Source organism: Hypanus sabinus, chromosome 5 (genome assembly GCF_030144855.1).
Source record: "Hypanus sabinus isolate sHypSab1 chromosome 5, sHypSab1.hap1, whole genome shotgun sequence".
Lineage (NCBI taxonomy): Eukaryota > Metazoa > Chordata > Chondrichthyes > Myliobatiformes > Dasyatidae > Hypanus > Hypanus sabinus.
In genome coordinates, this window is record NC_082710.1 from 132,959,310 (window position 1) to 132,981,089 (window position 21,780).

At 41.5% G+C, this 21,780-nt stretch overlaps 1 protein-coding gene across 1 annotated transcript in view; it reads right to left on the reverse strand.

Moving 5' to 3' along the window:
* Nucleotides 1–21,780, reverse strand: part of uchl3 (ubiquitin carboxyl-terminal esterase L3 (ubiquitin thiolesterase)) — a 67,296-nt gene that overhangs the window by 31,921 nt on the left and 13,595 nt on the right. The window contains exons 3-5 of the mRNA XM_059970414.1: nt 13,408–13,564; nt 2,525–2,610; nt 1,611–1,658 (exon numbers count right to left, since the gene is read on the reverse strand). Coding sequence (XP_059826397.1) covers nt 1,611–1,658; nt 2,525–2,610; nt 13,408–13,564 — 291 coding nt within the window. The remainder of the gene's footprint in view (nt 1–1,610; nt 1,659–2,524; nt 2,611–13,407; nt 13,565–21,780) is intronic.

Here is a 21,780-nt window from a genome sequence, read left to right on the forward strand (position 1 = left end):
TCCAGTCCTGATGAAGGGGTTCAGTACAAAATGTTGACTGTACCCTTTCCCATAGATGCTGCCTGGCCTGCTGAGTTCCTCCAGCATGCAGTGCATGTTCCTATCCACTAGCACCTTTTCCCATTCCAGGGGCGATGGGACCCATGGGTGCACACACCATACCCAAACCCACCCTCCTCTCTACATTTCCGGAATTCCCAGCAAAGGAGGATGAGAAGATTGAGTGGATAGCAAGAGATTTTTCCAAGGGCAAAAATGGCTGATACAAGGAGGCATAATTTTAAGGTGATTAGTGGAAAATACAGTAGTGATGTCAGAGGTCAGCTTAATTGTTTGCTTATTATTATTTTTTTTTAAAACACAGTGAGTGGAAAGCCCTGCCAGAGGTGGTGGAGGAGGCACATACAGTAGTGACTTTTAAGAAACTTTTCGATAGGCATATGGATGATAGAAAAATGGAAGGTATGTAGCAGCGAAGGGTTAGATTGATCTTAGAATAGGTTAAAATTTTGCATAATATCATGGACCGAAAGGCTGTTACCACGCTATGTTCGATGTTCTGAAACCTACAACACTTTTATGGGGAGGAACAATGGCTCTTTGGATCACTCGAGCTGGGGCCAGGGACTTTCATGACACCACTCATGTTCTCCTACGAGCCAGACTGAAAGCTACTTTCTGAGAAAACCAGCAAAAGAAAATTTCCAACTCGGAGATACTCACGGAAAACGTCTGCTGCTGCCGTGGGCAATTGAGCACAAACAGATGGAGTTTGTTCTGCAATCCGGTGATACAGTTAACCAATGCTGGTAGCCTCAGCTGTTAATTGCTATGGATCTTTTAAAATTAAACACACTCATCTCCCTATATGCACACACAATTTGGTCTCTTCCATTATGCTGGCACTCATAAGGGCAATTTATTGAAGGAAAGTTTCCTCACCCATTTTAATGGGTCAGAGATGCGGTGTCTTCAGTAAATACTTTGGGTGCTGTCTCTAGCAATTCCAACAGGCACACCCAAGATCCTCTCGATCATAAATATTTCCTTAATTATATCAATTTCTCTTCTCGTACACCAATGTGTAATTACCCACTGACCAGCTGAAACCTTTACAATCACAGAAATGCTCCTTTTGCAAGCGTTGGTGTAATCAAAGCTCCGCTAGCCCTTTCATTCAATCTCACCCCACTCACATTACCCCTCAAGGCCAATTTTAAGATCTCATCTCAGAGACAGCAGGTCAGACAGTAGACTGCTCATCCAACAATACGCCTGAATGGGAACATGGATTGAAGTGCTTGGGTCTCAGGAATGGGAAGTGAAATCATATGCATGTGCACAATCACAAACACCGTTAATAAATGACCATCAGCGGTTTAGAACAATGCAGCAGAAATCCAGGAGGCTTCACTGGCAGCTTTTGAAGCTCAGTAATATTTAACTTGAAAGAAATCCTTTAAATATCCTCTGCACCCAAAGTGAACTCCCACAAACACTGGCACTTGCTTGCTTAAAGTGTTATTCTTGCATGAAGCGACAGCACAGGGATTTAACACCAATCGGTGAATACACACAGAGCAGACCAACAGCGAACAAAATAAACCTACCTCAGTTTGCCCTTCCTGTGCACTGTACTCATGTGTAACACGAATGCTCTGTAAAGAAGACAAGAATTATTAAGCACTTTAAGTTTACCTCTCGCCCTGCTGCACAGCATGGCGGTGCCGTGACCAGCACAAAGCTTTACAGTGCAGGCAACCTGGATTCAAAGCCTACCGCGGTCTGTACTGAGTTTGTAGGTTCTCACCATGACTTTGTGGGTTTCCTCCTACAGTCCAAGGACATACCGGCTGGTAGGTTAACTGGTCATTGCAAACTGTCTCGTGATTAGTTCGGGATTAAATTGGCGGATTGCTGGGCCGTGTGGCTCAAAGGACTAATTCCTCGCTGTATCTCAGTAAGCAAAAAAATAAATAAATTCACAAACAAATTTGCCATTTTGCTCTCAGTCTCACTAAAATGCCTGGTGATCCTTTCATATTATATGTTAAAGCTCATTTGTTGGTGACAACTATTTTAAAAGTATATCGCCTTTTAAAAAATAAGTGCTTAGATTTTGCCTTTAAATATAATGGAAGAACCCTCAAAGAAGCATAATCACGCCAAATTCAATACACTCTCTAACGTTGAACATAAAGCAAGCTTTCAGTGAATATTTTGAAGGAGGAAAGATGTGGACAAGTTTATTGCAATAGCTCATGAAAAGCCATCGCTAGGGGTAATTATATCTGGAGATGATCAGGGAGGCAAGAACTGAAGGGGCAACAATATCTTGATGGCTATCATGTGACTGGAAGTTATAGGAACACGGAGAGAGATTTGAGAACAAGTGAGAATGTTAGGGAAAAAAGATTCCTTATTTATTGAGGACACTGTTCAGTGATGCAAGAGTAATGGTCAATAAGTAACTTTCTTAATAGATCAGTACATAATGTCATAAAGCCTGAAACAAAAAGGTCACCTCGTCTTTTTCTAGGTATTGTGCTTTTTCTTCAGGAGTTAAGCTGGCTGAATCTTCCAAAAATTTTTTCATAACTGAACCGCTTTCTGGAAAATCAAAACACAAATTACTACATTACTAATGGCATCACTGCGGAAAAGAATGAGCGTACAACCAAGTCTTTGCTGAAATAATAATGGGACAACTGCCAGCTTTCCATCATTACCCCACAGAACTGAAAGTTACTTGTGCAGAATGTAGATGCGCATCTAAATACTGAAGTCTTGAGGTTACTGTCAGTGTTTGCTTTGCCTTCATCATTAGTGTGTGTTTAGTTGTTATCTTCCAAATCCAATTTTCAGCACACGTTACTTTCACTTTAAATGTAACATAATTTATACTGGAATGAGATCTTGTACATCAGTTTTTAAAAAATTGAAGAGGTGTTAAAATATTTAATCCTTCACGACTGGTTCTCTGCATGTGGCCTATGTAAGCAGCTTCTTCGAAGCTGTTATAAAGATTGAAAGAACAAAAAACAACCAACAGGTACCCTTCAAAGATTCAAAGTACATTTATGATCAAAGTGTGTATACGGAATACAAGTTGAGATTGGTCCTCCCGCAGATAGCCACAAAACCTGTGGAACCTGTTGAAGAAAACATCAGACACCTAATGCACGGACTACAGATCTAGGTATGTTGTGCAATTGCTCCAAGCTAGCCAACTTCTGAAGACCAGCTGTAGCTGCAAGAAATTCTCCGTATTTGGTCCAAGCTACTAGATCAGCAGTTCTCATCTAAACTCTGTGTCACCGATTGAGTGTGAGCAAACACTAAAGACAAAATGAAGCCAGGGGAATGAATGGATTGACATTCAAATGCAACCTCCAAGCATTGCAGGTCTCGGGGTCACCTTGAGCACTAGCAGTACAAGCAAAGCCAACATTAACTTAATTCTGAAACGTCTCTTCATCAAAGATCGGTTTATTTTGCATGACATAGCTCCAAGTTCACAGACACAATTTGAAAAGCTTGCCCCAGCATTCAGCCCTATTGTCCACATTCAATCACCTTTGTCGTGTCACAGAGGAAGTTTGTACACAAAATCCCCAGTGCTGGGAGTGATTTTTCCTCCTGAATCTCTTGACATTCATGACAAAAGGACATCACTCCCAGATGAGCTCAATGGCCTGTATGCTTGTTCTGACCATCAAAACATAGAGGCACCTTCACAAAACACCCATAGCCCCTGATGACCCTGTGATTTCAGTCTGAGGCCAACTTGCCAACTGCCTTCTGGAGGGTGAACCCATGGAAAGCAGCCAAAACAGACGGGGTATCTGGCTGAATAGCAAAGATCTGTGCTGATCAACTGGCTACAGTGTTCACTGATACTCTTTAACCTCTTACCTTAAGCAGTCTGAAGTACCTATCTGCTACAAGCAGGCTTTCATTATACTGGGACCTAAGAAGGATGTGGTAACTTGCCTCAGTGACTATCACCCTGGAGCACTTAAATCTAGTGAGAAGAAGTGCTTTGAGAGGTTGGTGATGAAACATATCAACTCCTGCCTGAGAGGTGACTTGGATCCACTCCAATTTGTCTACTGTCACAACGGGTCAATAGTAGATGCCATTTCATTGGCTCTTCACTCAGCTCTGGAACATCTGGACAGCTCAGCATTCAATGCTTTCATCCCCTCAAAACTAATCAATAAGCTTCAAGTCCTAGGCCTCAATACCTCCTTGTGCAATTGGATCCTCAATCTCCTCACTTGCAGACCCCAGTCAGTACAGATTTGCAACAACATCTCCTCCATAGTTTCCACAGCATGGGCACACCACAAGGCTGTGTGCTTAGCTCCCTGCTCTACTCACATTATACTTATGATTGAGAGGCTAGACACAGCTCCACTGCCATATTTAAATCTGCCAAAGACACCACTGTCATGTACCAAATAAGCATCAGGGAAGGAGACTGAAAATCTGGCTGAGTGTTGCCACAACAACCTCTCACTCAAGCAAGACCAAGAAAGTGATTATTGACTCCAAGAGGATGAAACTGGAGCCCATGAGCCGGTTGTCATCGGGGGGGATCAGAGGTGGAGAGGGTCAGCAATTTTAAATTCCTTGGTGTTACCGTTTCTGAGGATCTGTCTTGTGTCCAGCGTGCAAGTGCCATTACAAAGAAAGCACAGCCAGCACCTTTACTTTCTTAGAAGTGTGCAAAGTCTTGGCACATCATCTAAAACTCTGACAAACCTCTATAGATGTGTAGTGGAGAACATATTGACTGGCTGCCTCACGACTTAGTATGGAAACAGCAACGTCCTTGTATGGAAAGGCCTACAGAACGAAGTGGATACAGTCTAGTCCGTCGCGGGTAAAGACCTCCCATGTGGAGGGTTGTCACAGAAAAGCAGCATCCATCAAGGGCCCCCACCATCCAGGCCATGCTCTCTTCTCGCTGCTGCCATCAGGAAGGTGACTCAAGAGCCTCTCAACCCATACTACCAGGCTTAAGAACAGCTATTACCCCTCAACCATCAGACTCTTGAACCAGAGGGGATAACTTCACTCAACTTCATGTGCCCCATCACTCAACTGGACTCACATTCAGAATTCTTTATTTCATGTTTTTGGTATTTATAGCTTATTTATTTACTGTTATTATTTCCTCCCCCCCCCCCTTGTATTTGCACTTTTTTTTACATATTGGTTGTTGTCTGCTCGGTTGGGTATGGTCTTTCATAGATTCTATTGTATTTTTGTGTTTACTGTGATTACCTACAGGAAAAGGAACCTCAGGGCTGTATATGGTGACATACATGAACTCTGATAATACATTTACTCCTTCCTCAGCACTTCTGCGGTTTAAGGAACTGATACCTGTTGAACTGTTTAAAACTTTAAAAAGGTGATGCTGTAACAGTGTTGCATGCAATTTGCCAGCAGATTTGGAAAACCCAATGATGGCCATTAGACTGGAAAAGATCAGTTTATATCCCAACTCCCAAGAAGGGAAATGTAAAGGAATGTTCAAATTACCGAACAATTTCACATGCTAGCAAGGTACTACTAAAGATCATGAAAGCAAGACTCCAGCAATATATGAAATGAGAACTGCCAGATGTACAGGCTGGTTTTAGAAGAGGCAGAGGCACCAGAGATCAAATTGCTAACCTACACTGGATAATGGAGAAATCGATTATTGACTACTCTTAAAGCCTTTGATAGTGTGGACCATAAAAAACTATGGTAAATCCTTAATGAAATGGGGATAGCTGGACATCTGATCTGCCTTATGAGAAGCTTGTACAAAGATCCAGAAGCAACAGTTAGAACTGAACATGGAACAACAAATTGGTTCAAGATTGGGAAAGGAGTACGACAAGGCTGCATTCTGTCACCCAACTTATTTAATCTACAAACCCCATTTCCAGAAAAGTTGGGATATTTTCCAAAATGCAATAAAAACAAAAATCTGTGATATGTTAATTCGCGTGAACCTTTATTTAACTGACAAAAGTACAATGAAAAGATTTTTAATAGTTTTACTGACAAACTTAATTGTATTTTGTAAATATACACAAATTTAGAATTTGATGGCTGTAACACACTCAGCAAAAGTTGGGACAGAGTTAAAATAAGATTGAAAAGTGCACAGAATATTCAAGTAACACCGGTTTGGAAGTCTCCACATTAGGCAGGCTAATTGGTAGCAGGTGAGGTATCATGACTGGGTATAAAAGTAGAGTCCATCAAAGGCTCAGTCTTTGCAAGCAAGGATGGGTGGTGGCTCACCCCTTTGTGCCAAAATTCATGAGAGAATTGTTAGTCAGTTCAAAAGGAACATTTCCCAACGTAAGATTGCAGAGAATTTAGGTCTTTCAACATCTACAGTACATAATATTGTGAAGAGATTTAGAGAATTCAGAGACATCTCAGTGCGTAAAGGGCAAGGTCGGAAACCACTGTTGAATGTGCGTGATCTTTGAGCCCTCAGGCGGCACTGCCTAAGAAACCGTCATGCTACTGTGACAATTATAGCCACCTGGGCTCGGGGGTACTTCGGAAAACCATTGTCACTTAACACAGTCCATCGGTGCATCCAGAAATACAACTTGAAACTGTATTACGCAAGGAGGAAGCCATACATCAACTTTATGCAGAAACGCCGGCGAGTTCTCTGGGCCCGAGCTCATCTCAGATGGACCAAAAGATTGTGGAACCATGTGCTGTGGTCAGATGAGTCCACATTTCAGCTAGTTTTCGAAAAAACGGGCGTCGAGTTCTCCGTGCCAAAGATGAAAATGACCATCCTGATTTTTATCAGCGAAAGGTGCAAAAGCCAGCATCTGTGATGGTATGGGGGTGCATCAGTGCCCACGGCATGGGTGAGTTGCATGTATGTGAAGGTACCATTGACTCTGAGGTGTATATTAGGATTTTAGAGAGACATATGTTGCCATCAAGGTGACGTCTCTTCCCGGGACGTCCATGATTATTTCAGCAGGACAATGCCAGACCACATTCTGGCTTTGTAGACACAGAGTGCGTGTGCTTGACTGGCCTGCTGCCAGTCCAGATCTATCTCCTATTGAAAATGTATGGCGCATCATGAAGAGGAGAATCAGACAACGGAGACCACGGACTGTTGAGCAGTTGAAGTCTTATATCAAGCAAGAATGGACAAAATTTCTAATTGCAAATCTACTACAATTAGTATCCTCAGTTCCAAAACGATTAAAAAGTGTTATTAAAAGGAACACAATGGTAAACATGCCTCTGTCCCAATTTTTGTTGAGTGTGTTGCAGCCATCAAATTCTAAATTTGTGTATATTTATGAAATACAATTAAGTTGGTCAGTAAAACTACTGAAAATCTTTTCTTTGTACTTTTGTCAGTTAAATAAAGGTTCATGTGAATTAATATATCACAGATTTTTGTTTTTATTGCATTTTGGAAAATATCCCAACTTTTCTGGAAATGGGGTGTGTATATGCTGAACACATCATGAGGAATGTTGGTCTAGAGGATTCAAATGTTGGAATCACAAATGCTGAATGAAATACTAACAACCTCAGACATGCGGACGATACTACTCGAATGGCTGAAAGAAAGGACAATCTGAGGAAGCTTCTAATCAAAGTGAAAGAAGAAAGTGCAAAAGCTGGTTTGTTGCTCAGTATTATGTTAACCAGCTCTACTATCTCCACAGTAATTAATGTAAAGGAAGTGGAAGCAGTGATAGATTTTGTCTTCCTCAGTGCAAAGATTTCTATAGATGTTAACTGCAGCCACAAAATTAAACGGCACTTTCTTCTGGGGAGGGTAGCAATGGTAAATTTAGATAAAATACTGAAGGGGAGAGACATAACATTGTCTACGAAGATCCGTCTATGGTATTTCCAGTTGTGATGTATAGCTGTGAGAGCCAGACTATTAGTAAGGCTGAATACAAAAGATTCGACGCCTTTGAACTTGGGTGCTGGAGGAGAGTGTTCAGAGTTCGTTGGAAGCAAGAAGATCCAACAAGTCAATACTTGGAAGAAATACAGCCAGACTGCTCACTAGGAGGCTTATTGGACAAAAGCTCAAATATCTTGGCCACATCATGAGAAGACAGGATTTCTTGGAGAAGGCTCTCATGTTAGGCAAAGCAGAAGGTAAAGGAAGGAGGACGACAGAGGCTACAATGGATAGATAGTATTACTCAGACAATGTGTATGACCTTGGGGGATCTTAGAGAGGCAGTTTCCACCAAGATGGCTTGGTGTGCAGGGGTCCATGAGGTCACGAAGAGGCAGACTCGACTTAACAAAAAACCTGTTAGAGCCACACTGTGACAGTGGAACAACCCGAGAGGGGCGGAACATGCAGGCCATACTGGAATCACTGGAACTGTGAAATCCCACGTAACCAGAGCTGGAGACAGGTGTACACACGGACTCTGCCAAGGGAGGATGGGTCAGATGCACACCACATCTCACAGATACTAGCTCAGCTTGCGGTATAGTTCTGCTCACCAACTCTCAGTGAGAGACAGGACATTGGCTCATGAGGTTTAAGAACCCATATGCACAGAATCATTTCCATATATTATAATTAATTAACTCACCCAATTATATAACCCAATAACCTCTTTGTAAGCTAATGCAAAGTCAGTGAAGCCAAAGAACCACACAGCATCATATATCGTGCAATTCAGAATTAAAAACTTTCCCCTATACTCTGCAATGAAATTACATCCATCTTAAGAGTGCAATAAACCTTACAGTATCTCTAAAACTGCAATAAAACAATGTGTAGTAAATAGAGACTACACCATGCATCATTACATGATAACTACAACAAATATACAGTATAATGAAAGGTCGTGTATAGGATTATTGAACTGGCAGTAACAAATTACGTCTGTTGAACAAGGACAGAATCCAAGAAAATGGTTTAGCAACAATCTGAGGACTGTGTTGCGGATTTGGCTGCCTGGTTAATAGCATAATTTGGATGAAGTCAGTTGTCAGAGGCCAAAAATAGGACATTCATTTGGTCGGGAGTCAGTGAATGGAAGTTAACAATTCAACCAGAGTTAGAGCCAAGAAGTAACAGTTGTTACATACAGACCTCACCATGGAATGATTGAGGCAGAGGTTCCTATATCTTTTAAAAGGATAAATATTTCTAAGCCCTTCACCATGGGCAATAATTAGTTTTAAGATTGATCTAGCCAAGAGATAGCACAGCACCACTGGGCTGAATGGACTTCAAGCAAGTTTAAGCTTCTGTGTTTATTTATCCCATTCTCTTCTGCACAATCTAGCAAGTGTACAGAGATCACAGCCTGCTCAGACGATCAAGGTTCAAAATAAATTATCAATGTACAGATACGTCACCATATTCTAAGCCCAGATTAATTTCCTTGCAGGCATTCATGGTACACACAGAGAAACACAACAGATCCAATGTACATAAAGGACAAACAACCAATGTGTTCATATGGAAAGAAAATTTTAAAAAGTTAACAAACAAATAAATATTGAGAACTTGAGAAGAGTCCATGAAAGCGAGTCCTTTTCAGTGGGAGTTCGGTGATGGGGTGAGTGAAGTTATCCCCTCTGGATTCAAGAGCCTGATGGGTGAAGGTTAATAACTATTCCTGAACCTGGTGGTGTGGATCCGGAGGCTCCTGTTCCCTTTCCTGATGGCAGCAGAGAGAAGAGAGCATGGCCTGGATGACGGCAGTCCTCGATGATAGACGCTGTTTTCCTGTGACAGCGCTCCACGTAGATATTCGCAAAGGTGAAGAGGGCTTTTCCCTGTGATGGACTGGGCTGTACTACTACTTTTGTGGGCTTTTCCACATTGGTGTTTGCATACCAGTCCAAGATGCAACCAGTCAATATACTCTGCACTGCACATCAACAGTACCGTGCAAAAGTCTCAGGAATATGTATATCGCCTACGACTTCTGCACAATACTGTATTTGTCAACATGGAGCAGAGAGCGAGGCAGTAAATCTGCTGGGAGCAAAGGATATTGGGAATGGCGAAGGTAAAGCATCGTGGGATGGGTGTGGGACAGGTGGCAGAGAAGGAGTGCCAGGCTGGGGGCTGACAAGGGTGTAAACTTGCCCAGTCCTGAGACACCAGGCAAGGTCTTTTGATTTCAAACAATTTGTTTACTGATCATTACAGAATGCCTCTCTGGCAATTTCCACACCCTCCCCTCTCCTTTTCCCCAATCATCATTCCCCTCTCCCTGTCCCCTTCCTACTCTCAGTCCATAAGAGAAACCCATATTAGAATCAGGTTTATCATCACTCACACATCATGAAATTGGTGTTTTACTGTTGCAGCAGTACAGTGCAATACATAACATTACTACAGTATTGTGCAAAAATCCTAGACATCCTAGCCATACATGTCCGCCACAGACTTTCGTACAGTGCTGTAAGTAGTGCTTGCATATTTCTTGCTCCATTTATAAACATTAAGTTCACTATGTAATATGTTTAAAAAAATTGAAATAAGTGTATTGCCTAATATCTAATAGTCTGGGAATCAGCTCGTTTGACACTAAGCAAGTCCCAAGAGAGATGGATTATCAGAGTTTTAACTAATGGAATAAAGGCAAATTAAAAGGAGGATTTTTCAGAGAGAGAAAAGGGCTATGCCATGGTATGATGAAAACGCAAAGCAAGAATCACCGTACTGATATCAAACAATAAAATCATTCGGAAACTAGCTTCAAGAGGTTGAGGAGCTTGGGACTTTATTCTTGGAGTGCAGGAGAATAGGGGGTGATCTTATGATGGTGTGTAAGATTGTGAGGGGTACAGATGTGGTGAGTGCACACAGACTTTTCTCCTGGGATGTGGAATCAAGAACTGAAGGTCATAGGTTGAAGGATGAGATGAGAGGAATTTAATGGGGAGTAATTACTGAAAAAAAAAATTATCACCCGGGGGTGATCAGTGCAGCATATGGAACGAGCTGCCAGAGGAAGAGGTTGAGGCAGGTACGTAACATTTACAAAGCCACTGGAAGAGATACACGGATATGAAAGGTTTCAAGCAATATAGGCCAAATGGGACTAGATTAGATGCAAATCTTGGTTGGCATAGAGCAAATGGGCTGGGCCTGTATGACTCTATGGCAGGGGTTTCCTAACCTGGGGACTACAGGCCCCTCAGCCAAATCCAATCAGATTCCACTGTGCCTGTGGATCACTGCCTGCAAGCTGGAGGATAACAAACTGAGAATACAATAATCAGTAACTTCTTTGAGGGAGGGCAAGGGAAAGGTGGAATAACAAGGTGCACATTGGCAGTAACGTCAACATTTATGACCCAGCCTCAATTTCACTCAGGTTACAGGGCTTGCTGAGTGCTGTCAGAGCGCAGAAATGAGTTGTACATAGCCTGGGGCATCAGCCTTCGTCCACTGATGCTGCCTGGCCTCTGTGTACTTCTAGAGTTTTCTAGTTGTAATCTTGCAATCCAGATTACAGCTGCTTTCAAATTTAAAAAGTGCTTAATCCCAGTAACAAACCTCAGCAGCTCCCCTGGATCAAGACCCATCATTATAGAAAAGGATTTGTCTTCATGTGGAAATAAGAGAGGTTGGAGAGGAAAGCCATTTTAGTCATTAAAATAAACCCAACCACACACACAAGAAAAGCCAACAAATGAACCATATCAGATGCAGAGAATTTGCAAGAACAATATCTCCAATCTTTAACATTCACAGTAATTTCCTGTCTCTACTGTTGTTGATTGTGTGGCTGCAATGGAAGGTATGAAATAAACCCACACTTCAATCGAGCACCAAAAGAGAAAAATAGATGCCAAGATATTAGATATTAAGTGCATGATGTCAGTTTGGTGCAAAGCCCCTGTGTAAATCCTGGTCTCTGCCAATCATTTATGTACTCTTGGGCCTTCAGCGAATACTCAGCTTTCCTTAGTTTGTCATTGATAAACCATTCTCCTGTAAACTGCACAGAAAATCTATTAGTCTGGCATAATCTATCTACCGATTTTCTGAACTATTGGAAATTATTTCATTAATGTTGCCATGCCCCTTTTAATTCCTTTAAAAAAGTTAAGTAGTAACATTTTAGTCAACTTTACACTAGTGCAGGACCCAGTGAATGGACATCACAAAATATCACCAGTTAAACCAGATTCCAAATGATCAGGATTTCTAAATAATTTGGCAGCACATTGATCAGGGTTTTATTTGTGAGTATATCGACTCTACCACTGGTGCCATTGCCTTCAGTTTTCAAGTCCTCGAGTTCTGAAATATCCTTCAACAAATCTCTCTACGTCTCACCCTTGTTATTTTTTAAGACTTTACTTCAAACCCATCTCATTGACCAAGTATTTAATCATTGTCCCATATCGTGGGATCATTTTTTGTTTGTTCATGCTTCACTGATGAGTCTTGATAAATTAAAAGGGACTACTAGAGCAGTGCAGGTTATGATTGTAATCAACCTTTCTCCTGTTGGAAGCCTGCAGCTTAATACAAAGCAGTAGCTTGTTGACTGATCAGTTTGATCTTTGCTCCTGTTGCAGTTTTCTTTCAAAACAAATAGGTGTTCTCTTTGTACCCAAATCCTTATCCCTTTCTTTTCAGTTCCATTCTGATTTTTGGTGACTAAATGTATAAAGGGAGAATTCCTGAACCCAAGACTGTGTAACAGGATTGTTGAGTAAGTGAGACTCAGTCCTTGACTGTCCCAGTAATACAACCAGACACGCCTGGTCACTATTGATGCTGTAGGAAAATTCAGTCTCATTACACTCCAATGACAGCCACTGTGGAGACATCTGGAGTACTTGAGCAAAGATTCTCTACTGTCAGACCTTTACATCTTCTCTTCCTCCCGCTCCCATTCACTAACTATATTTTAAGACTTCCACATGTAAACAAAATTAAATGGCAGAGGGAAGGAATGAATTCTCTTCCACCACTTCACAGTTTTTTTTCCCTAGCTTCTATTCATTCCTGCTGGATTCTAGTTCCACACACAATTGACAACCTTCTTGCGATCGGTACAAGTAACCAGCTTTCCATGGGCCGACTGCTACCTTCCATTAATGGGGCAACCAACACCACCAAAACCGACGTCCGACTGCATGCAGCCCTTCAAATTAAAAAGCGTCTCTTCAAATTAAAGTGGAGTGAGAGCTCTGGCTAAGGCATCCTCTGACCGGCTCACCGCTTCTGTCACCTGATCAAAGGCAGCATAAATCACAATTATATATACACAGGTTCAGTGTCAAGAACACACACAAAATGGAGAAAAGTGATAAGACACGGGTGCCCACAATAAACAAGGCCTGCACTCTCCTTGAGCCCAAATGCAGCTGTTGCTCAGAAACACTCACCAAATTCCAACTTATCCTGATTGTTTGCCAGCGCATGTATAAGTCCAATAGTCCCGCAGGCATTACTGATGGTCTGTTTCATGAAGTAAACACGCGGATTGACTTTCTGCCCTTCCGTTTTGATCTTTGCTTCCTCCTCTTGTTTGAAAGTTTCATACTGAAGAAAGAAAAAAACAAATGACATGAGCCACTCGCTTCCATCTGCAAATCATGTAAAATGTTTACTTCTATTTGCCCTTTGATTGCAGTTGTGGAAGGCATGGCTGCCTCACATTCCTCTCAGGATAGACCAGTTATAACCAGGGATTACAACATTGGAGAGAATGGGATCCAAATTCAGATCCTCTATAGGCCTCGCTTTGTCCATCAACTCTGCCAGTGAAGTACTTTCTGGAGGTACGATCCGCATTGTATCCAATGCTGCCCAAAGGAAAAACATTGGCCAGGACACCAGACAAAAGTTATTTGCATTTCGAGTTATCTACTCCCATTTGTAGGACAGCTGAATAGTATCTCATTTGACAGACAGACATGATGATGTTGGCAAATGGTGTGAAATTGAGAAACTGGAAGATAAATCCGCAGTCATTTTGATTTACGAGTGTTGCACAGTTGGTAATCTTGCACTGCAAATTTTCTTGCAGCCCAACCATAAATAATTTCGCACAACTTGTCCAGTCAATATTCTAAACAACAAATTCCTATTGCCTCAAGCACAATAAATGTTAAGTTAATAAAGTGTCATCGTTGCGTAGCTCAACAAGAACCAGAGGAATATTTACTCAACAGTAATTTCCTTTACACTTTGGAATGAGGCTTGTTAGCAGGACAACAATTTCCACAGCTTTCTTTCCCACCCCACCCGATTTCTCAAGGCACTCTAACGTTCTGGCCGCAGACCTGAGGTTTGATCACATGTAATCTGAGTCATTGGGTGTATTTAAGACAGAGGTTGATAGATGCTTGATTATCCAGGGCATCAAAGGGTATGGGGTAAAAGACAGGGAGTGGGGATGACCGGAAGAATCGGATCAGCCCATGACTGAATGGCGGCACAGACTCAATGGGCCGAATGGTCTACTTCTGCTCCTATTATTTTATGGTCCAATCCCAAATTACAAAGTGAGGTACACTCAGCTGGTATCAAATTCATTACCCATTTTCATATTACCTCAGGACTCGGCCATTCCCAGTCAATGACGGCCAATCTCCCACATCCTACTTGCCATAATGAAAATTCCAGGCCAAACACTATGGGCTGATTAGGAAGTACTTCTGGATCAGTTCATACCATGTTGATGATGCTCCTCTACCCTCTTAGTTTAGTTAAAACTAGCTTTATTCTTCTGCCAAGGCAGATCAGAATTGGTGGAGAGCCTTGCTCATCTTTCCAAGAATCTAAGGGTTGCTAATTTACAGAACACATGATTACCAATAACATTCTGTGTTTCATATGGTCTACTTAACCCAAACCACATTATGGGAGCATCAGTGGACAAATCATAACACCCAGGCATGCGTTTCATTTTGTAACTCCAAAAACTATTCGAAAGAAGAACATAGGGGCCCTGGAAACGTGTCTACTTTGGTTTTACTTTAGTAGTGGCATAATGACATAAGGCATTCACGTACTTCTTACATCTAACTAACCCGTAATGAATTATGTAAACAGAGAATGCTTAATTAAACAATTTAATATATCACTCGAATATTACTGAAATATTGAGTACACGACACTCCTCTGTGCTTAGCTAAAAACTTCAACTTAATATAGAATGCATCTCGACTCAAACATATAAAAGGTATTTCTCTACACATACATACACCCATCTAACCTATTGCGCGGTTGTGCCCTGTCATCAACAGTCTCTGGCCCGCAGGATGAACTCTTGGTATCTAACCTGCCCAAATCTACCACCAGAAGTAAGCTGTGATGTTCAATGGAACTTTCTTCCTGATTACAGAGCAACTAAACACAAGAGAAGGACAGATAAACTTGGCCAGTTGCTCACTCACTCACTTGTGGACCCTAGAGGAAAGTGGAATTAATTGAATCACTCTATCAAAGTGCAGGGCCAATGGCCACCTCATGCACGATTCTCTGAAAACTAATGATTATGCATCATAAGAATCAGGGGAGGTGTGGTTGGAAAAAATGATCGTGTACTTAGATCACCAAGCAACTCTGCCCACAAAGTAAACTGTGCAAAGGTCAACACAGGTGACTGGACACCATTTTAGGTGGGAAACTAGCCACAGTTTCTACAGCTCACAATGAACATACTCTTGCATATTAAAGCCCTGCTTCTCAATGCAATCATGAAAATACCCCATCTAATCTCAACCAAGCCTTACAGGAGCAGCATTTTCAGCATGGTGAAGACCAAATTAGATATCTTACTCAATAAACACAATTAGGCACACGTCAAATCCAGAAAACTAGATGAGCAAAGTCTAAGGGTTTAGACCTGAGAAGATGTCAAGGCAGGCAGGCTGATTTACAGTAAGAATGTCAAATGGTTGACATTATGAAATAGAGTACAGATAGGCCATAAGCACAGGTTCACAAAGACTGAAGGGGGGGGGGGGGGGGTCAGGTTTACTTTCTCACAGCAAACATCTCAGAAAGGTGAAAGCTCCCTAACAAATATGATCACCCACTCCAGACAAGGTAATGTTATTACTTGCTCACATGGAGATAAATAGGTAGCAACCATTACAGCTGTGAATGCAGGAATACAGAAGTGCGAAACAAAAGCTCTAGGACACAAATAAAAACTGAGCATTGGAAAAACCTGTGGAAAGAGAACCAGCTAATGTTTCAGATCTGGGAATCTTTATCAGTTCACATTTTCAGCAAGACAAGTAACTGGAAAAAGACAGAGACACTAGAGATTTTGCAGATGCTGGAAGGACATACCCTCTTCTCAGTGTTACCATCAGGTAAGAGAAACCTGAAGGTACACACTTAGTGCTGGAGGAACAGCTTCTGCCCCTCTGCCATCTGATTTCTAAATGGACATTGAACCCATGAACACTATCTCACTATTTTTTTTAAAAAAATCTGTTTTTGCACTACTTAACTATTATATATTATATATATTTACTGTAATTCAGTTACTTTTCTATATCTAATCGGTCCAGTAATGGTCATTTGAAATGTTAATTCTGAAAGAAATTAAAAGGTTTAAAACAATTTTACAGACCAAGTGTCAAAAGCGGCTCAAGTATAATATGAAATGGAACAATCATTCAGAATCCCATAATGAAAATTAGGATGTACTTTGAAGGAAGAGAGAACAAAAGGAAAATTGCCAGAACACTTGTTCATGTTTTTCAGTATATCCATCCTGCAATCAGTCCAATAGATGTTGATTACCTGAAACAGAAGGATCGGAGAGAAACAAGAAATCGTGCATGTCCAAACATGCAGATGGTTTTAGCATTTAAACTGCCTGAGATGGACGGTTCCAGATGTGCTGAAGGACCAATATTGTTCTCATGCAGTTTTAATGAACATGGAGCCAGACAGAACCTCAACAAATCAACAGCTAGCCCAAAGACATCAAAAAGACTTAAAACGCACTGATTAGAGACCTACCAAACCTCTGATCTTCCTTTATAGTTTCTTAAACATCGGTGACAGATCCTCAATCTTCTAAAAAAAATTCTGCCTTTGATGGAACATGCGAACATTAAAGACTATTTTCTGATTTTAACTTACAATTTACACAACTAACGATGAGAATCCATGACCTGTCTTTGTGCCCCAAGAAAAGCTGCAAACAAGTCCACACAACCCACATTTTCGAAACAAATTAAACATTTATTCTTTCCTCTTACAAATATCAAAAGATTTTAAACTTTTCCATTAATAATTCTAATAAGTTTCATTCATCAGTGACTTTCATTTACGAGGCATTTGTTAATGCAAGGTGCTTTATCAAAGAAAAGAAAATGGCCCCGAGACACACAAGGAGTGTTCAGGAAGAGAATTCCAGAGTTCACAACTCAGCTACACAAAGTATGGGCACTTCTGCTGGAACAAGTAAATTCAGGCATGCTCAAGAGACGGAAGCGAAGTGTTGCGGGTGATATGGGGTGAGAGGGATCAGTTGGCTCGGAAACAAGTTCAACATTTAATGATTCAATAATAAGACAGAGAAAAGTATGTGATGAAGAAGTGGTGATGGTGGCAACATACAGGGAGAGTAATACTCAAAAGTTCACCTTAATATTCTACCCTAGCGTTAGTCCGCTCTGTGATAAATGCAAGAGGGGCGTGGCCTCTCTCATTCATATGTACTGGCTCTGTCCTAGCTTGGAGAAATTCTGGAAAGATGTCTTCACTACGTTATCGTGTATTCTGAATCAGCACCTAGAACCAAACCCCTTAATTGCTCTGTTCGATTTTTGGGGTGAGACAGATTTATGTCTGGGTCCGACCAAATGCCGAATATTATCCTTTGCCTCTCTCCTGGCTAGACGCTTGATCCTCCTCAGATGGAGAGATGTTGCCCCGCCCACTCATGCTCAATGGCTTAACGACATCATGGCCTGTTTGGACCTCGAAAAAATTCATTATTCAGTTCTCAATTCGGATCTAAAGTTCCATAAGGTCTGGGGACCTTTTATCGAGTACTTTCATAACCTTCCTCTTGACTAGGGTTTTTTTTTCTTTTCGGTCCCTTGCTTTTAACTCCTTTTTTTCTGGTAGAAGGCATTATTATCCTCTGTTGCTGAGTGTATTCACAGTCTGGGAGTTTGGCTGTCCTGACTTATACTCTCTATATTGTGTTGTGGTTGGTCTGGAGTTGCTGTTGTTTTTTCTTGTGTTGTGGGGCTTGGGGAGGACACTAAGCTTACTTGTCTTTAATTCAGGTGCTTTTTTTTTGCTAAACTCTCTTCCTTTGTAGCATATTGTTATTGTATGCTTAATTTTGCACTGTTTTAATGTTCCTCATTGGGATTTGGGGTTTTTAATTTGTAAAATGTTTTGAAAAACTAATAAAAAATAATAATAATAAATAAATAAAAATTCACCTTAATTATCTTAATTTTGTCAAAAACTGAACAAAATAGTAGCAATATATCAGTGCAAGCAACACTGCAAAGAAAGGGATGTATTTTCTCACCTTTTTCTTTTATTAAAAGACAAAGCACGGTAACAGGCCCTTCCTACCCAATGCCCAGTTACACACACACATCTCCAACTGACCTACTATCCGATACTCACTGGAAAGTGGGAGGTTACCAGAGCACCTGGAGGAAATCCACACAGTCATGGGAATTATGTACCAACTCCTTACAGATAGCAGAGGAATTGAACTTAGGTTTCTATTATAGCATACACTATCCACTACTGTGTGCAGCCCCATAGCACTGTGCAAAAGTCTTAGGCACCCTAGATTTTTATATAAATATTTTTTTTTAGGTCTTCTGATTAGGGTCAGAAGAAAATTTTAGATTTCCAAACATGCATTTTTCAAAAAAAAATTTAGAGAATTCTTTGTATTTCATTAAAGAAAGTAACTTATTCAGAAATAGACAAGAGAAAATCTATAGCTGCTGGAAATCCAAGCAATACACACTAAATGCTGGAGGAACTCAGCAGGTCAGGCAGCAGCTACAAGTCCTGCTGAAGGGTCCTAGCCCAAAACATCGACTGTACTCTTTTCCATCGCTATTGCCTGGCCTGCCAGTTCCTCCAGCACTTGTGTGTGTTGCTTATTAAGGAATAGACTACATTTCAAATAAAGACTTGATTACTTTGTAGGTATATAGCCAAGCACATGATTAAACAAAGATACAAACAGGGTCTAATAATCAAGACATAATGAGTTGCACGAACTAAACTGAAGCAGAAATGGGTATTGAAGAAATCAAACTGGATGAAGGACAACCAAACTAAAAGGTGAAATTTTGGGTGATGTACCAGTTTAACCTTTAAATCATCAAATCTTACACCATGGCAAGAGTGAGCACAGCAAAAAGATCAGCGAGGCCTCTTCCAAGCAGAAATTTCGCAGCAGGCAGGAGCTTCAAGATGCGCTGTTCAAGTTCTGATGAAGCACAAAGAATTGGGCAAGGCTGAAGACCAGAAACGCAGTGGTCGGCCACAGAAACTGAGTGCAGCTGACAAGAGATACGTCAAACACAGGTGTCCCTTCAAAATCGGAAGAAACACTGCTATTAACTCTGAACTCATAGAAACGACTGGAGCCCAAGTACACCCCTCTACAGTCCAGAGAAGTCTTGTCAGAAGTGGTCTTCATGGAAGAGTTGCTGCCAAAAAGCCATTTCTCTGAAGTGACTACAAAGCCAAGATGAACTCAACCTATTCGTCATGGTCCTCGCATCTTAAGTCTATCTGCTCTGAACTCTCTCTGTAACTCCAACACTATATTCTGCATTGCTACTGACTAGGCCACCTTAATGTACTTGTGTTTTGAAATTATATGTATGGATGGCATACAAAACTAATCTTTTCATTGTTTCTTGGTACATTGGACAATAATAAACCAACGACAGGAACTTCCCATCTTTCAGCTTCAGAAGTTAGACTAGGGAGTGACATGAACGGGAAATTCATCTTTGCACTGTACCCTGCAACTGGGGCAAGGGAAGTTGTAGCAGTTTGCTTCACAAAATAAGCCACAGAGTTGGGAAGGGGAACATGTGGTGACATTTTGGTGCAGTACAAGGAGATTGGGATTGGTCTTTGATTTGTGCCAGGTGGTAGCGGCCACAGCAAGCATGATGGTCTGCAATGGATTACCCCCAAGAGCTTCCTCAGAACCGCTGTCTATTGTATAATCTCCAACCACCCAAAGAAACAGGCAGGATCATGCCTGATCCAGTCTACATCTCGTGCTTATACACCACCAGGTCTGCATTCACATTTCTTTGCTTCACACAGGAAATCTGGTCGTAGACCTTGTGACAGGGCCAACCCGAGTCATCCCAACACCAACCAGGCCCTAGGAAAGGGATTGTGAAGCTTCACTTTCTCACCACCTGATCGTTTTTTAAGCTGTCATTGGCCTACTCCACTCTTCTGAATTACCTTTAATAAGATACATTTAAAAACAATTGAAATAGGTCTACTAAAACAAAATTTTTTAAAACTCCTAAATTTATAATTCAGGTAAACGAAGTGAAGGAAGAAGAAAGGGAGGGAAAAAAGTCACTTAATCCTTACAACCCATGCAAGCTCTATTTAAATAAATGGGGTTTTGCTATGAGCAGCGGTGCGCAGTAGTGGATGTAAATGGCCACTCAACTTGGCATCGAGTCCAGCGGCAGTACAGAGGTGAGACGTGCTAGCACCTGCTCTCCTGCACAGCTCTGCCTGTATATTACAGTGCCGAAGCCGCTAACATGCTAACCTGCAAAAGACAACACGCAATCTGCTGGAAAAATTCCACGGGTCAAGCAGCACCTGTGGGAGGAAAGGAATCGTCAGCGTTTCCTATCAAAACCCTGCACGTAAAGGACGTTTCCAAACTGATAGCAAAAGGCAAGTGGTTTCTGGTCCCATATCTTGGCACCAACTGCATGCAGGAAGAGAAGAAATGGTAAGAACAAAGTGACAACCTGCTGGAGGACTGAGCAAGTCAAACAGCATCAGATGGTCAGATAATTCCTCCAGCAGGTCATTGTTCCAGATTCCAGCATCTGCAGACTCCTGTCTCAGACAGAACAGGGCATCTGGTCAAGTTTTATCAACTGCCCAACACCAATTGGTTATTTACAGTTATACTGACCTTCGAAACGTAAATTATCCCTATTACAAAGCAGAAGGTAAAAACAACAAGCAGTAAAACCTAATGACTGGGAGAACTGCACGGCTGCAATGACACAGTGGTTTAGCTAGTAGAGCTGCTGCCTCACACCACCAGAGACAAGGAGCAAATCTGCTGTTTGTGTGGAGTCTGCTTGCTTTCCCTGTGATCATGTGGGTTTCTTCTGGGTGTTCCAGTTTCCTCCCACACACCAAAGATGTGTGCGCTGACAGGCTGACGGGCCACTCGAAAGTTTTACCTGTGTGAAAATCTGGGGGCATTGCTGAGAAGGGGGAAAGAATTGAATTGGTGTAACTGAACAGTTACTGTGGCCTTAGAGGGCCAAAGGGCTGTTTCCATGGAGATGCACGAGACTGCAGACTGTACCTCATTTTGAAAGCCCCGCATTTTTGGTTAGTGAACTTACTACTTGTTACGTATGTGTGGAGCAAGAATGACAATGGAGGAGTAGGATTAGAAATTCTTAACCGTGTCCCAGGCAACTTACCGTGCGGAAGCAACGATTTGAGCACGCCAAGACAAAAACATGCGCAGTTGGAAACATGCACAAAAAAAGAGGTAGGCCTCA